This window comes from Xiphophorus couchianus, chromosome 22 (genome assembly GCF_001444195.1).
Source record: "Xiphophorus couchianus chromosome 22, X_couchianus-1.0, whole genome shotgun sequence".
NCBI classification, from domain to species: Eukaryota; Metazoa; Chordata; class Actinopteri; order Cyprinodontiformes; family Poeciliidae; genus Xiphophorus; species Xiphophorus couchianus.
In genome coordinates, this window is record NC_040249.1 from 25,436,691 (window position 1) to 25,453,418 (window position 16,728).

At 46.9% G+C, this 16,728-nt stretch overlaps 1 protein-coding gene across 3 annotated transcripts; it reads right to left on the bottom strand.

Annotated features, from left to right (window-relative positions):
- Positions 1-1,247: 1,247 nt before the first annotated feature.
- Positions 1,248-13,633, bottom strand: mmrn2a (multimerin 2a). 3 transcript variants are annotated; one of them, XM_028007013.1, is made up of 10 exons: positions 13,430-13,633; positions 9,654-9,773; positions 8,771-8,868; positions 7,300-7,488; positions 5,089-5,486; positions 4,857-5,006; positions 4,315-4,779; positions 3,263-3,599; positions 2,226-2,696; positions 1,248-2,160 (listed from the first exon to the last, which is right to left on the bottom strand). In XM_028007013.1, the coding sequence occupies exons 1-10, from the start codon at positions 13,606-13,608 to the stop codon at positions 1,793-1,795; spliced, it is 2,775 nt and encodes a 924-aa protein (XP_027862814.1). In that variant the 5' UTR covers positions 13,609-13,633; the 3' UTR covers positions 1,248-1,792. The 3 variants fall into 3 exon arrangements, with proteins under 3 accessions (XP_027862814.1, XP_027862815.1, XP_027862813.1); XM_028007014.1 differs by having other exon boundaries at positions 5,098-5,489; XM_028007012.1 differs by having other exon boundaries at positions 5,089-5,489.
- Positions 13,634-16,728: the final 3,095 nt, after the last annotated feature.

Here is a 16,728-nt window from a genome sequence, read left to right on the forward strand (position 1 = left end):
GATGATGATCATCATCTCTGTTTTATTTCTGTGAACCAATCAGAGTCTCGGAAACATTTTAAAGCTTGTTGGCCCCGCCCCCTTCCCCTCAGCCTGTCACAGGCAGCAGGTTGGGGAGGGGCTGCTGTGAGGAAGAGGAGGGGCCTGCACTAAACTCTTCATCGCTGCTCTGTAGCTGTAGAACCATGTAGAACAATCCATTACCCTGTTAGATCATCGTCATCCCGCTGTCTCCTAGGAAACGGCCGGGCGTTTCCCTCCGCCAGGTGTTGTTTCCAGGTGAGGTGGGCGGAGCTTAAAGCGTCTGTTTGTTCTGCTTCTTTAATCGTGAATGATAAACTTCTTCTTCTTCTTCACCTGTGCTGATTAAACTCCGCTGGAGTCGTGTTGTGGAATGCATTGTGAGATGTAAACAGTTATCAATAAAGCTTCTAGACAAACTACCAGAACCACGAGTCCTTCATGTCTGCCGCTAACCGGGTCAGAACCAGAACCATCACAGGGTTCTGGCTGGACAGGAAGTGATGAAAGCAGAACACGGTTTACACACATTAATAATAATAATAATTTTTATTTAAATCTGACATAAAAACCCGCCAGCCGGCGGCGCCCTCTGCTGGTGAAACATGGTCCCTACATCTGAATAACAGCTGCAGTTAAAATCTGTTTATATTTACAGAACTCAAAGCATCACTTCAATAATACTGGATATGTAATATAATTATATACAATATCATTAAAAGCAATAATTTCATATGAAAACAGCAGGAAGTTTCTCCGGCCTCATGGATAAAGAAATGATTCACAACTCAGCATGTAGAAAAATTGATATAGTGTGAAAATTAGTATTAAAATGTTTCTTGCTACTTTTTCAGTCAATAAATTATAAAGAACCCAAACTAATTGAGGATAATCAAACCCAATGATTTGTATTATATATATATATAAAAAAAAATATATATATATATACATATATGTAAAAAATAATAAAAGTGGCCTTTTCTAATAGTTACATTTTATTCTTGTTTGTTCCTGCAAGTGAAGCTGATGAAAACATTTTGTTTTCAGGATCTGAAATGAAAAATGTTGACAACATAAAGTATTTTTTCTTTCATTATCCATGTTTCTGATTTTAATATAAAACATTCAGAAAATATTTACTCAACTATTAAATTAGCAAATTATTAACTTGGCTAAAAACAGAGATTTAAAAAAAAAACTTCTCAAGTTTGTTGCCGAGTTTAGACTAAAATATTTTCTAACCTAACAGATTTCTGTGTTTTATTGTGAAAGTTTTTTCTCTCTTTATCCATGAGGCCCTGAAGGTCGCTATGGTGCGTTCATGGCCTGTAGGAAAACGTTTGGAGGAATTTTTCTGCCATAATCTTGGAGCACAGATTTTCAGTCTGAAAGCAGAATTTCATGTCTTTTGTTCTCAAAACTTGTAACGCGGCGCATGTTTCTACAACCAATGGCCGCCACACAGGCACACCTGCTAGAAGGAAACAAATGAACCCAGCACAACACTTTCATTCTATTGGCTGAGAGGTTGCCAGGCGACTGTGCCACAAGGCATTTCAGAAGCGAGCAGAGACGAAGAAGTGATCACCAGGAGAAGTTTTGAGAAGAAAGACATGAAGTCCTGCTTTCAAAATGAAAATGTGTTCTCTTGGATTATGGCAGGAATATTCCTCCATAAGAAAGCATTTCCTCTGAAACGTTCCGTCCTTCGTCTCTAAGGTGCTAATGTCTGGAGGCTCCGCCCCCTGCAGCTGATTGGTGCGCAGCGCCCTCAGGTGGTTGGCTGCAGCAGCAGCACGGCCAGCAGGTTGCTCTCTGACTCCGCCCACTCCGCCCTCACCTGCAGCCTCACCTGCTCCCCCTGCTGCAGCATCAGGAGCCCTGACCCGCTCACAGGCCCCGCCCCCTCCACCTGCCGCTGCAGAAGCGTCACCGGAGCCCCGCCCCTTTCCTGGCCCCGCCTCAGCAGAATGTGGGCGGAGCCAGGCCTCAGGTCCAAGGTGAACATGAACAGGTAGAGTCCGTCCAGCGGTGCCGTGAAGAGTCTGGAGTCCTGACCCGGTCCAAACCTGACGGTTCTGTCCGATCCACCCACAAACAGCACAGAGACGCCTGATTGGCTGGATGGGATCAGCTCACCTGAGGAGGAAGGGTGATGATGAGGAGGTGAATTCTGATGCTGGTCTGATCAAGTTGTGACTCACCTGGTGAGTCCCTCCGACTGCGCTGGCCGCCTCTTTCTCCTCCTCCTCCTTTTCTTCCTCCTCCTCCTCCTCCCCTCTTCCTGTCCCTCCTCTTCGTCAGCTCCAGCAGTCGGTCCAGCTGCAGCGTGTCTCCGGACGCCGCCAGCACCTCTGCGTTGCTGAAGACGTTCTTGAAGACCTTCAGGTGTTCCTCCAGGCCCCTCCGCAGCCAGAGCACCTCCACCTGCAGCGCCGCCTCCCGTCCTGCAGGGGGCGCCGCGCTGCTGCTACAGGAGCAGCTCCTCTCCTCCGCCCGGACCAGCCTCTGCTCCTGCTGCTCCACCTTCCTCTCCAGGTCTCGCAGACTGTCTGCAGCTCCCCGCTCCGCCTGCGGGAGGCGCTGGTTCTCCCTGAGCGGAGCGCCGCTGTTCTCCCGGCGGCCAGCAGGGGGCCAGAGGGGCTGGTCAGCAGCGGGGATCTCCTCTCTGCTTCCTGGTTGTTAATGTTCACAAATATTCATTAATATTCTCTGAATTTAAACCTCAAAGCTTTTATATATGTATATATATAATGCATAAAATAAACGGATCTGTTTGGATAACGCTGGATGAGAGTTCATAATGAAACCAAACTGTTTCCATGGAGATAATTTTTAATGCAAACAGATTAATCCATCACTAAATATTTCACTTTTATGATCAGTTGGATAAAAATCAAAATAATGTTTTTAAATTATTTACAATGTCTGCTGTTCCTTCAATCTACCGCCACTAGATGGCGCCAGTGATTCTCTGATGGTACTAATCGGTACCATAGAACTTCAACGGGCAGAACCTCCAAACGGATCAGAACTTTAATTTCCACTTCCTGTCAGAAAATCTGATAGAAATAAATATAATGGAAACAGATTCTGTCAGAAGTTCGTTTGATCTGTTCATGTTTTTATTAAAATCATGAACCTTTGGGCTAAAAATAAAGTTTATTTACACCAGCAGAGATCCGTCTGTCCTGGTCAGAAGCTGCTCCAGGTGATCCCAGGTGATTCCAGGTGACCCTACCTGCTCCTGGCTCCTGTAGCTCCGCCTCCTCGCGGCTCCTCAGCCGCTCCTGCAGCTGGCGGAGCTGCTCCTGCAGGGCGGGGACGGAGTGGGCCTCCTGGTCCTGCAGGGGCCACTCCAGGAACTCCAGCACCTCCTCGCCCAGCAGCAGCTGCAGCACGTCGCTGTGCCGGATGGCGTCCTGCAGCAGCGACTGGAAGGACGTGGACAGCGTCTTCACCTGCTGGTCTAGCTGGACGTCCTCGTCCTGCAGCGCCGACACCGACCCGCTGAGCTGGGCCAGGCCGAGGTCCAAGGTTCTGGTTCTGTTCTGCTCCAAGGCCATGGACTGTTTCACCTGTAGGGGGAGCACCAGAGTTACCTTCAGTCTGTAGAACCTCTGGTTCTGATTCCGGTTCTCTGAAGTGTGTTGAAATTGTAATTTTCAGGACTTTTAAGGACCTGATAGTCCAGTAGACCCGGTTCTGTTGGGACCAAGAATTCAACATTTGATACAGTTTCTCTCTGGTCTCAGTCAAACCAACCTGTTCCCCTCCTTGCCTGTGGGGGCGCTGCACCAAAAACCACTGAAGGAAACGACACAAAAACCTCTGCAGACCCTGAAAGCAACTTCCTGTTTCACCAAATGGAAACAAGATGGAGGCGTCAGATTTTAGTGTTGGAGGATTTCTCTTTAGTCTTTGGCTAAAGACCAGGAGCCATTTCTGTTGCTAGCGCTAGGCTAACATGCTAGCTTTGGTTGCATTTACCAGAATACCCTGCGATGTAGTCCACTTCCTGTTTTTGGAGCGGTCTCTGGTCCGCTTGGCGTTCATATATCAAGCGAAACCACAGTTCACTTCAACTGAACCCAGACCGAGGTTTGGTGGACCAGAGGTCAGAGGTCAGCTAGCGTTCACATCCACCGGACCAAAGTTTATAAATAAGCGGACTGGAGATGTGTTGAAGCAGACTGAACATTGCTGGTAGAAATAATGCAGACTTAGTTGGAAGTAATGAGAATTATTTCCTGCAGTTCTATGATCAGAACCAGAACCTCTAAATGAACGAACCTGCTCCAGAGCCGCCTGCAGCACCTCCACCGCCGGCTCCCAGTCGCTGACTCCGCCCCATGGAGCTCCACCCACCTCACTGTTCTCCTCCAGTTCCAGCCTGTTCTGATTGGCCAGCTGGGTGACGTTGGCCACGCCTCTCTCCAGGCGAGTCACCGCAGCGTTCAGGTCGCTGCATTTGCAGTCTTTGGTCGGGTTGAGATTGTGGAAATCCTTGTACAGGTTGTCCACGTCCTTGGTGTTCTCCCGCAGGTCCTTCTCGTAGCGCGTTAAGTTCACCACCAGCTGCTCCACCAGCTGCTCCACCGTCACCTTGGACTTCTCCACCTCCAGACCCGTCTCCATGAACAGAATCTGGCTTTTCCGCGCCGTCTGGTTGATCAGCTTCTCCAGATTCTTCAGCTGCAGCGCCATCTGCTGGCCATCGGCTGAAGTGATATCCAGGTCCTCCGTCAGCTCCTCCACCTGCACAGAAGCACACCTGGCCTCCAGTCGACGTGCTCAGCTCTGATTGGACCAGCTGCTGTCCTGATTGGACGAACCTTGACGGTGTTGTTGACCACCATGTTGTCCAGCCGTGTGATGGCGTCCCACAGGGCCGTGTTGTCGGCTGGGCGTTGGGAGGAGAGCTGGTGGTCCTCAGGGGTCCGGTCCCGGTCCAGCTTCATTCCAGCCTGTGTTGCGTTCAGGGCCTGCAGGCAGACATGGTTCAGAGATTTAAAGTGGTTGGAATAAAATGCTTCCTGATTGTGACCACTGATGGTAGTTTCTGACCTGCAGCACCTTCTGCTGCTGCTTCAGTTCCTGCTCCACCTCCAGCCTGAAGCTGCTGAGGTGGAGCTGCAGCTCGTCGCGCTGGGAGTTCAGTCTGCTCTCCGTGTCGCTGCGCCATTCCTGGATCTGCCTGCGGACGTTCCCGATCTCCTGGAACATTCCGTCCAGATTGGATTCCAGCTTCTCTTCGGCATCTTCCTCTTCCTGGGGCTCCACTCCCCGCCGGCTGACCTTCATCTCTGCCACGTCTTGAGATAGCGCCCCCACATGGTGGTGAAGGCGCTCCAGAGAGCGGTTGAAGCCCTCCAGGATGGGGTGCAGTTGGGACAGGACCAGCGCCATCATGTCGGGGACGGGGAGGGCTGCAGGGACGTCTGGGTAAGGCAGAACCACGCCCTCTACTGACAGACACACAGTTTAACACCATCAGCTCTGCAGAGACCAAACCGTTCAGGGCAGCAAACACAGCAGAACAACACAGGATCATCAGCATCAAGACAAATTCTGCTTCTATTCTGGGTAAGAAAACAAACAGCAGAGATCCAAGGAGGGACCCCTGAGGAACAACGTCTGGTACTGAAGCTGAGGTACGAATCATTAGCTCACTCTAAACTCTTAATGTTTCTAGCAGACACTGATTAGTAGACATCAAGGTGATTTACACCATTCCTGAGGATTCGCTCAGAACTGAACCTCTGGTTAGCTTAGCTAACGGCACTTGAACACATGAAGCACTCTGACACTTTTGGTAAGAAGGAAATTCATGATGCTAAAAACATGAATCTCAGACAGACAGTAATCTTTGGTGAAGGCTACTCTGCCATTTCCAAACATCTCCTGGATGAAGCAGAACACCAGGAGGCAGAGCGGTACTGAGCGGTACGGTGCAGGTTGGTGCAGTTTGTGAACCGATACACCTGCAGTCGTAGGTCCGTAGGACAAAGGTTCGGTCCGGTATGGAGGAGCTACTGGCGTCACACAATACCGTCCGTTGATTGGACGACAGAAACACATCACTGCTTGCAACAGGAAGAAAACATGGTTGGTGTTGAGTGACGCCACGTTTTGGGTTCAGTCAGAGTCCAGCTGCTCTCCTGAATCAACCAAACCGTGTTAGAAACGAGGCACCGGTCCAGAAGGACCCGGGTTCTGCCAGGAGATCAATGGAAATGGAACAGAATGTTGGAATCTGGAAGATTTAAAGGATCTGCTGGTCCAGGCCAGCGCCGACCCAAAACAAACCTCCCAGTTCACAGACATGAAGACGATGAGACCAAACCTCAGGCTGGTTCTGGTCCAGGAGGGACCAGTGAAATACATTTGCATCCTTTCCGGGTCGGTTCTGGTAGGAGTTGAGGCCGACCCAGTCTCAGGTTCTGTTGATGTCAGAACCCAGATGTTTCTCTGTCTGCTGCATTAAAAATAGACGTAGATTCAGCTCTGACCCGGTTGGTCCTGCTGGTTCTGACCGGAACCAGAGGCAGAGAGGTTTCTATCTAAAACCCGTCTGAGTCAGTCAGAACCAACAGAACCTTCTTCCTGTGGGAAGGTCCAAACCCGGTGCCTCATGTTTGCAGAGCAGCTTCTCACACCCACACGGGCCCAACCGGACCTCCCTGGGGACCGGTTCTGAAACTGACCCAGATTCATACCGGGCTCTCCCAGAACCGCCCTGCTGGGTCAGCTGTTGGACCAGTCAGACTGAAACCAGAACCTTCTGCAGAATCAGCTGCAGGTTAAACCACTGGGTTCTGGTTCTGGTTCTGGTTCTGGTTCTGCAGGATGGGAACCTCCAGCTGGTTCTGGAGCCAAATTTCTGGATCTTTCTCTTGCAAACATCAAGAACCAGAACCAGAACCGGTTCGACCATGGAATCAATTCTGTTGGTTCTGGTCCATTTGGTCCAGATCAGGGCCCGGTTCTCCTTCTCCAACACTTGCTGTGTTTCTCCCAGAGAGGTCAAAGGTCACGCTGCGACAGGAAACCTGCAGGCCTGAAAGAGGACCCAGACCAATTGGACCGAACCTGAACTCTGCAGGAGAACCAGAACCAGCAGAATGATGGTGGGCAAGCAGTAAGGTCAAAGGTCACAGAGGACATGTGGGAAACATGAAGTGAGGGTGTGATGTCATTGGTGGTCATGTGACCAGGCAGCAGGAAATCCTCCATTCATCAGTTAAAACATTCCTCTGGTTCTGGTTCTGGTCTCACCCTGAGACCGGCTCCCAGACGGCGGCCGGTTCTGGTTCTGGTTCTGGTGGTAAATCGGGTGGTGGGGGTGAGAGGGGGCGTTTCCTGGGTGGGCGGAGCCCTGCGGGTCGTAGGGGTCGGTGAAGGTCGTCTGATGGTCGTTCTGCTCCCGGTCCGGGTCGGCCCGGCGCTGAAGTCCAGCTGGGTCACCTGAAACAGAGCAGAGTTCTGCTTCATTAATGGGTTTGGGTCAGAACATCCCAGAAACGGGTCAACAGAACCGGACCGGACCGGGTTTCACCGTAGGACTGCAAACATCTCAACACTGATGAAATCAACAGGAAACCGACCAGAACCTCAACATCGTCCAAGAGAGGTTCTGGTTCTGGTTCTGGTTCCAGCGTGTTCTTCCTGCGGTTCCTCTCATTGTCTGCTGGGAGCTCGGCCCACAGGAAGCAGCTTGAATCAGAGGCATGGTGGGAGCGGACCCGACCGGAACCGCCCGGGCCGGACCCTGTGGAGGCGAGGCGGCTCTGCTTTGTTACGCTCTAAAGGTCAGAGGTCTAGTTTAGTGTTTGGTTCCCAGGGGGTAGAAATACTGCCGTAAACAACCGGACCCCTCAGAACCAGAACCAGAACACAGGTCCAGCCTGGAGGAGGAACCGGCTTCTGAGTTAAAGATGGCGGCAAAACAACAAACAACTAAAAACAAAAACATGGTGGCAGCTTTCTGAGTGAAGCTCAGAGCTCCAGCTGGTCACCGCTGGGCACGGCGGAGGCAGCATGGTGATGTGGGACTGGTCTGTCACTGGTCTGCCTCCAGGACCAAACTCCACCCGTCTGAGCTGCTCTGACTTTACAACCAAATGCACCCAGCAGCTTCCTCTGACCTCATCGAGACGTTTCCTCCCATCTCTGCTCAGTGTGTGTGTGTGTGAAGGGGGGATGGAACGGGTCAGAACAACCCGACCCGGTTCTGAGAGTAAGCCGGCCTGATGGGTCCAACAGAAACGCTTCAGTTTCCGTTTCTCTGGAATTAAAATCTGACGTTTTATTAAATTCTCCTTTTATCCTTTTCTGGTCTTTATGCAAAATGTTGATCTGGTTCCTCCTGCAGTTTGGGTTTGGGTCGTGTTCAGTTTTCTCTGTTGCCTTTTATGTTTTTTGAACTTTCACATCACAGGATTTGCTGCTGAACTGGTCGTCCAGTTAACCAGTTTCACAAATGGGACATTTTTATTTCTCGGTGGTTTTCCAGTCCAAGTTCAAAGAAACTTTATGAACCAAAATGTTTTATTAAAGTCTCAGCAGCAGCAGGAGCCTCTGCTGTAATAAAGAATCATTTATTTGTTCTTTATCCTGGTTGTTGTTGAACCCGGATAAAGAACTGGACCCTTCTGCGCAGACACGGTTTTGCGTCACCAGAACCGTTTCTGGACCGGTTCCGTTCTGCTGTAGGTTTCTACGTTCATCATGAACTTTCTGATCTCACCTTCCTGGTCGCAGTTTGGACCTCCGTGACCCGGACAGCAGCGCCACACCAAGGTCGTGACCTCTTTCTGCTTCTGGCAGCCGGGCCGCAACCGGTACCTGAACAGAACCCTGATGTTAATTCTGGTTTACTCCCTCTTGAGGGGTTAAAGGTTAACTATTGTTTATATTATCAGGTTTGATTAATAATTAATAATTAATTAAATTAATAATTGATCCTCCAACCAGCAGAGCTTTACCGGCTGGCACCGACCCAACAGAACCAGTCCTCAGAGGTTCTGGTCCATATTGTCATTGAACCGTTGTAGGGCTCATGGTTGAATGATCAGAACCTCCAGTCCACCAGAACCACAGAGGTTCTCTTGGACTGAGATCCAGAACCAGATCTGAGAGGTTCTGATCTTTGCCGTAAGGAACCCGGTTCTGCTGGGACCTGTCCACTGTGATCAGAACAGAACAGGTTCTGATGGGTCCAAAGAGAAGACTCCCCCAAACCATGATACCACCTCCTCCAGTCCGACCCATTGACCACAGTCAGGATGGATCCATGATGGTTCCACCAGGTTCTGACCCGACCAGTCACATTCCTCTCACACTCTGCCTGTGCTTTGTATCTTAGTTGTTTTATTTTTATATTTTAAATATGTAATAGAGTTAAAAACTTTTTCTCTCCACTTTGATGTTCATACTGAACCTCAGCTGGCCCCTGATTGGCTGATTCTCTGTTGGTGTGAGAGGACAGGCGTACCTAATAAAGTGGCCGGTGAGTTTATCCTGTTGCATGAACACACACACACACACACACACACACACACACACACACACACACACACACACACACACACACACACACACACACACACACACTGGTAAAAGTGACTCACATGGCCCTCTGGCAGCCAGGTGACTCGCGGGGACAGGGACTCTGGTTCTGGACGTGTCTCCATGTTTTACACTCTTCGGCCACCAGCTGCACACTCTTCCTCACGAAGGCGCACCAGTTCCTGAAACACACACACAGATAATGTACGGTTTGTTTCAGGATCTCTGGTTCTGTTCGGGACCATGTTCTGATCCGCTTCAGATTAAACTCATTAAGTCGTGTTTGTGTTTCTGCTCATTGAATCCAGGTTTTGCTTGAACTCTGTGATGTTTGAGGTTTTCCTCCTCCAGTTCGGCTCACAGCTTCAGCATCATCACATCTGAAGCTCTTTAATCAGTAGAACAGCCAGGAATGTTCTGTTGGTAACGATCAGAACATTTAGTTCTTTATTTAGAAGCAGAGAAATGTCAAAAACTTCTTCTAGACGTTGGATCTGTTTGATCCGCTGAGATCCTGCAGGATCTTCTCAGATACGCCTCTCTTCATCATCATCTTCATCATGTTTAACAATCTGCAGCTGATCTGAGATCAGTGAAGCTTTGTTAGATTTCTGTTGTCAGACTAAATCAGAGGTGATAAATCTGTTGAGGAACATCTGTGGCTCTGACTGCTGATGTGACCCAGCTGGGAGCGAAGCCTGCAGCTGATTGGTCACTGCGTCCGCTCTGTGTTTGGTTTGGATGTTTATTCTGGGGTTTCCTGACGAAACGCGCCTCATGTTTCTCAACCAGCTCAGTGTTTGTGGAAGTTCTCTGGCTCCTTTCTGGCTCCTGCTGAGCTGTTTTTAAACCCTGCAGGAGTTCAGATGTTGGCTGGGATTTATCTGGATCAGAAGTTCCTCAGATCCAGCCTGAAGGGAGCAGATGTTCTCCTGGTGAACCAACATGGCCGCCGTGAAGAGCTGAACCTGAACAGCAGACTCCAGATTCCTTCTGATCTGACCCGAGGCCCAGAAAACAGACACATTTCTGTCCCATTGTTCCAACATGTGGACAAATTGCTGAAACTCCTTTAGTCACTTCCTGTTGTGTCATTTCCTAATGAGTCACTTCCTGTGCAGAGCTGTGGGGGTCATGTTTCAACCTCAGAGAATCTGGCACTTCCTGAAAACTTTCCCTCACTTCATCTCTACGTTTCCCAGAGAGTTTATGGAGTTTTCCTGCAGCTCAGTGAGGAACACTGGGAACACTGGGAACACTGGGAACATGGAGCTGAATCAGGAATGAAACCATCAGTTAAAGACGCAGGCCTCGTTCCCTGATGAAAGCCTTGTTGTGGTTCTGGTTCAGTGATGATCAGCCGGCAGGTTGCAGTGAAATGTGGAGTAAAAACTGAAGCTTGGTTCTGATTGGTGGATCCGTCTGATGACACAAATGTTTAATGTCAGATCTTTCATCTGCTGCAGAGCAAACAGCAGCTCATGAGTTTTAGTTCAGTTTGGACCAAACCTCCTCCAACCTGTCAGAGTTTAACTTTAACACGCCTCTCTGCTGTTTCTGGCTGTAAAAACCTAATAAAGTTTAACCTAAAAGAGCAAGTCGTGGAAATCTCATTTTATGACTGACAGAAAATAAAATGATTAAATGTGGTTAACTGAACACATGACCTCTATTTTTAAAGACTTTGCCTGTTAATAACTTGATTTCTGATAATCAGATTGATTTGTTTCGACTCTAATGCTGCCTGGCTGCAGCATTTCGATTACGTTACCGTAAATGAGTCAACATGTTCTAATTAAATACATTTTCATTGGCATATGTCATGTTGGAGCAGAGGCAGCCATTTTCAGATTAATTAATCCTACACCTATCAATAGTTACAGTTCTTTGAACAACTAATCGTTAGTTTTTCCTCATTCCAGTTATAAATCACTAAAATCACTCAAATCAATCTTTAGATCAGATCTCAGGCTTGGTATCTGATTATTGGTAAATCAGATACCAATAAATCCTGTTAAAGTTACAGAGGGAACTTTAGCATTAATGTTGACACTGATGGAGTAAATGTATCTTCAGACTGACTGGCTTCACTCAGAGTTCGCAGTCCGACGCTCTCAGTCAGAAATCAGTCATTTCCCATAATGCTTTACAGTTTGATGATATTTTAATACTGAGTTTATTTCAACTGTTTTCCAAACCTGGGAGAAAACTGGGATGTAAAGTATGATGATTGAACTGAAACGGCTTTTTGGGTGAAGCGTCTCAAGATGGCGCTATGTGGAGGAACTGAACCAGGCTGGGAAGAAATAAGACCGGTTCTGTTGGGTTAAGAGGTGGAACATTGACCCGGTTCTGCTTTGAGCCCAGTTCTGTTGGGTCCAGGGTTGGATCAGAGGGTAACCTTTGAGCCTGGTTCTGCTTTGAGCCCGGTTCTGCTGGGATCAGAGGTGGAACAGCAGGAGATCTGCTCAGACCTGGAGTTGTCTCTCATAACTTGGACCAGAGATTTTCCGTGCGATCCCAGCTGATCTTACTGGGAAACTGGGAACGTTTCATCCCTCCCCGTCCATCTCCCTCCAGTCGGCAGCTCCTGCTCTGATTGCCAGGTTTTCTTGCGGCTCAGAGGGTCACTGAAGGTTAAAATCAACAGATTTATGAAAACTTTGGATTGTTTGAGGATGAATTTTGTCCTGCGGCTCATTTTTCATGTTGGTATTTCAACACAAAAGCCTCCAGAGAGGAAGACCTCAGACTGAGAAGTGGCCTTCCTTTGGCTCTTTGGCCCTTTAAACCATTTCTCCTCCATGTTTCCTGTCCCTGTCTCCTCCTAACCCTCGTCTCTCTGACATAATGGCCGCTGGACATTTGGTTTGCTGCGAGTCTCATCTCAGGTCAGGTCTGTTCCAAGTTCCTCCAGAACGTCACATTTTCTCCGCCATAAGAAAAATGTCAAACGTTTCTGATTCCATTTTATCAGAGCTCAACTACATGGTGACCTTTGACCTCTGAAAGGTCACCATGTAGTTGATCCCCCCCAGGAGATCAAACTGAAACTAAAAACACAGAAAACTGTTGAAGCCTGCTTCCCATCAGAACTCCCCATGAAGCCATTGGTGTGTGTGTGTGTAGGCATGTGTGTGTGTGTTGGGGTGTGTGTGTGTGTGTGTGTGTGTGTGTTATCAAGACTCTACCCAACCTGAAACAATAAGAGTCGCTGACATTAGCTAACTACTCCCTTTATCTTCAGACGGCCGGCTGGTGAAGGACCCCAGGCTGCCCTTAGTGCCCGTCTGAAATGACCTCACTCTGACCATAATTACCCGCCTACTTGCCCCCGCCTAACATGTTTATTAAAACATGTTGTCGTTTTAGACAAACAGGGAAGGAAATACTCTGGATCTTTGGTGCGAATCCTGGACCAAACAATCAGACCGATCCGACTGCAGGGAATATGAGAGGTTCTGATGGGTCCAAAGAGATCATCCCAAACACCATGATACCACCTCTACCAGGCTGAACCGCAGGAAGAATCCCTGAGTCATGATGGTTCCACCAAGTTCTGACCCGACTGTCTGAACGGTCGGGTCGGTGCTGCAGCAGAACCAACAGAACCGGCAGACAGGATCCGTTTCATGAGGCAAAAGAACCAAACAGAGAGAATGAATTTAAAGATGCACTAAATATCTGCTAGAACCAAACAGAACCCAACAGAACCAAACAGAACCAATCAGAACCAATCAGAACTCAATATAAGGTCCACCTACATGACCCGGTTCTGGAGGTCCAACCAGCAGCAACAAAGCCTCTAAATCTGAGGCGGTTCTGGTCAGAAACTCACCCGGTTCTGACTGGAGAAATCCCAGTTCCTGCTGGCAGGAGGGTCTCCGTCACAAACCCTCCTCTTCCTCCTCTTCCTCCCTCCTCCTCTTCCTCCACCTCAGGGTCCCGCGCTCTCACCTCACAGTGAGCGCTCACCAGTAAACCCAGAACCAGCACCAGTTCTCCCACTGCCACCATGTCTGCTGGCCGTGTGAAGCCCGGCCAGAACCACAGCTGCTTTTAAAGAGAAGGAGGAGGAAGAGGAGGAGGAGGAGGAAGAGGTCCTGCCTCCCGTTTCCTCCCCTGGTGGGATTTACAGATCAGCAGTAAATATGAAAAATATGAACCTAAAGCAAATATTGTCTTCAAACAGCAGAACTGCTGAATTAATTCTTCCAATCAAAACGTTCAGCTGCTGGTTTGAGTCCGTTTCTCTGCCAGTGGTGCTGAAGTTGCTTTTCCTGGTTTGTTCTCCTCATGCTGCGCTGCATCAACAGCTCTGCCGCCCCCCAGTGGCGCCCTGGTCACATCTCCTCTTTCTGTTCACTGGACCCAGAATCAGAAACACTTTGATGCCATTTTTATTGATTTTATTAAAACTGTGACTGGAAACTGAAATACTGTAAATGTAAACCAAGTCAAATCAGACAATAAGAAAGTAAGTAAGTAAAAATTAATGTAAAAGTAAAATTACTAAAAAATTACTTTTTACTCAACCTCAGTTGGATCCAGGCTGGCAAAGAGCGACACAGACATGGCTCCTTTAAGGCTGCAGGCTGGTGTGTGATTGGTGATTTAGAGCGACCTCTGACCCCATCAGGCTGAACCAGGCGCTGATTCCTGATTGGTTACCGATGTTGGATCAATAAAATTAGAATAAAATGTGTGCTGTTTTTTTAAAGTGTGAGGAAAATGAGTGAAATGGTTGATAGATTTATTTTCTGCTCTGCTGAGAAAATGATTTTTCCCTCTGAGACACAAACAGCATCAAAATAAAACTTATTGTTGTTGCTGTTGAAAACTTTGTGGATCCCAGTTCTTTTCAGCAAGTCAAAGAAAATGAGAAAAAATGTAATTTTTATAAAAATGCTCAAATTTCATATGATTTGTTTCAGTTGAATTGGAATAATCATAATTTTAGTTTCTGTTTCCTGAACCTACATTTTCCTTTATAATATTAAAACTATAAAATATTTTAAGCAGTTTAATACCATCAGACACAAAACAACCAAATAAGAGACTTTATTACAACATAAACATAATTACACACCATAGAGGGAGTTTGTCTCTGTGACGTCACTTCCTAAGCCTCAGGATTGGTTCTTTGTTCGTCTGATTTCCTCCAGGTTGATCTTCAACGTTCTTCTGCTTCAGCCTCCATGTTTTCCCATAATGCACTGCTTCAGTTAGTCCCAGTGTCTCCTGTGGACAGAAACTGTCCTTGTCTTCATGTCTCAGAGCAGAGCTGTCATTTCCTTTTCTGACCACAGGAGGCCGCTGTTGCTGCAGCTCCTCATGAATCACAAAATACAGACAAGAAATATACATGTTTGTTTTTTTACCAACATTTTTACCAAATTTTGACACATTTTTCTAAAAATGAAAATTTTTTGCTTGTTTAATAAGGAAAACATCTTAGATGTTACATTTTCTAATTATTTTAAAACAATAGCTGATCTAACAGTGCTGCAGATTTTTATGACATGACTTCTAAAATGCGTTATAAATATTTTACTCTGGGTTCTGGCTCAGTCCAGATGATCCAAACAGGATGAATCTCAAACATTTAGTTTTGTTTGTGTTCAGGTTTTTATTGAACATAAATTTTCAGAGAAGTAGATTCGCTATCATCATTTTTAGTTTTCTGTGAATCTGCAGAAATGAGGTTCTGATTTTATGTTTTAATCTTTATATTTGTGTTGGAATTAAAAGGTTCAGATGCTTTAGTCTCATTATTTCATTCTGACAACAGAACCAGAACCAGGTCCGATTTAATGAAGCTGGTCTGAGAGGCTAGTGAAGATCTATTGACTCATTCATAACTTAACATTAAAAATAAAAAGGACATTTTTTATGTTAAACTTTTACCTTTTTATTCACATGTTAAACTTGGAAAGTAAATTTTACTTTGAGTCGTTATTATTATTTTTTTATGACTGAACTGAAACATTATCGGTTCTTAGACAGGATGGGTCCGGCTGGTGGTTCTGGTAAGGCTGATGTGATGTTGGTTGTCTGACCAGCAGGGGGCAGCACCGCCTCCTGGTTAGATTTTATTTCACAGTTTAAACTGTTTCCTGTTTTTAGTTCATCTTTAAATATCTAATAACTGAAACTTTTAGGAACCTGGAGATTAAATGTTTCTATAAAAGTTATTGCATTTAATTTAAAATATTTTATCAGTTGATAATTATTTATTAAGATAAATAATAAAGTTGTTTTATTGCAGTGGTGCCCAAAGAGGTCCTCCAGGATTCTCCAGGACCCTCCGGACCCTCCAGATCCTCCAGGATCCTCCAGGACCCTCCAGGATCCTCCAGATCCTCCTGGACCCTCCAGGACCCTCCAGGATCCTCCAGATCCTCCTGGACCCTCCAGGACCCTCCAGGACCCTCTAGATCCTCCAGGATCCAGACCCTCCAGGTCCTCCAGGATCCTCCAGGACCCTCCAGGTCCTCCTGGACCCACTTTGTTCTCTGCTTTACTGTATTTTACGTTATTGGACCTCAGAGCAGAAAGAAGTCTGGTTCTGATCCAGATTAATTGTTCTGTTCATGCAGTTTATCGACCCTCCGGCTGAGTTTGTCCTTTTTGGACCTGTTGAAGGTTCTGATGAGTCAGCAGAACCTCTGGAGGCCCATCAGGTTCGCCTGCAGTCAGCAGGAATGCCTGCTGACCTTTGACCCCCTCAGAGACCCATTAGCAGGCAGCAGAGACGTTCCTCACTCAGCTGATCTGAGACATGAACTGCTTCTCTGTGGATGATAAATATCTGGTTTTAGTCTCAGATTCTGCAAAACATTTTATTTATGAATGTTTTGATCGTCTCATGTTCAGTTTCTCTCTGGAGTCACAAGATTACAATAAAAGACCAAACAGAATCTAAACATGAAAGATTTAAATGATATTTGGGTTTAAACAGAACCAAAAACATTTTTCATTTATCACAGAATCTGAATCCAAACAAACATTTTAACTTTTTATTAGGTCTAAAGATCATTTTCAACATAACATCTAATAATTCATTATAATGAAACATGGAGGAATAATTAACTCATTAAGCTTCAGTGAATTATGATCAACTTTATCAATTATTAC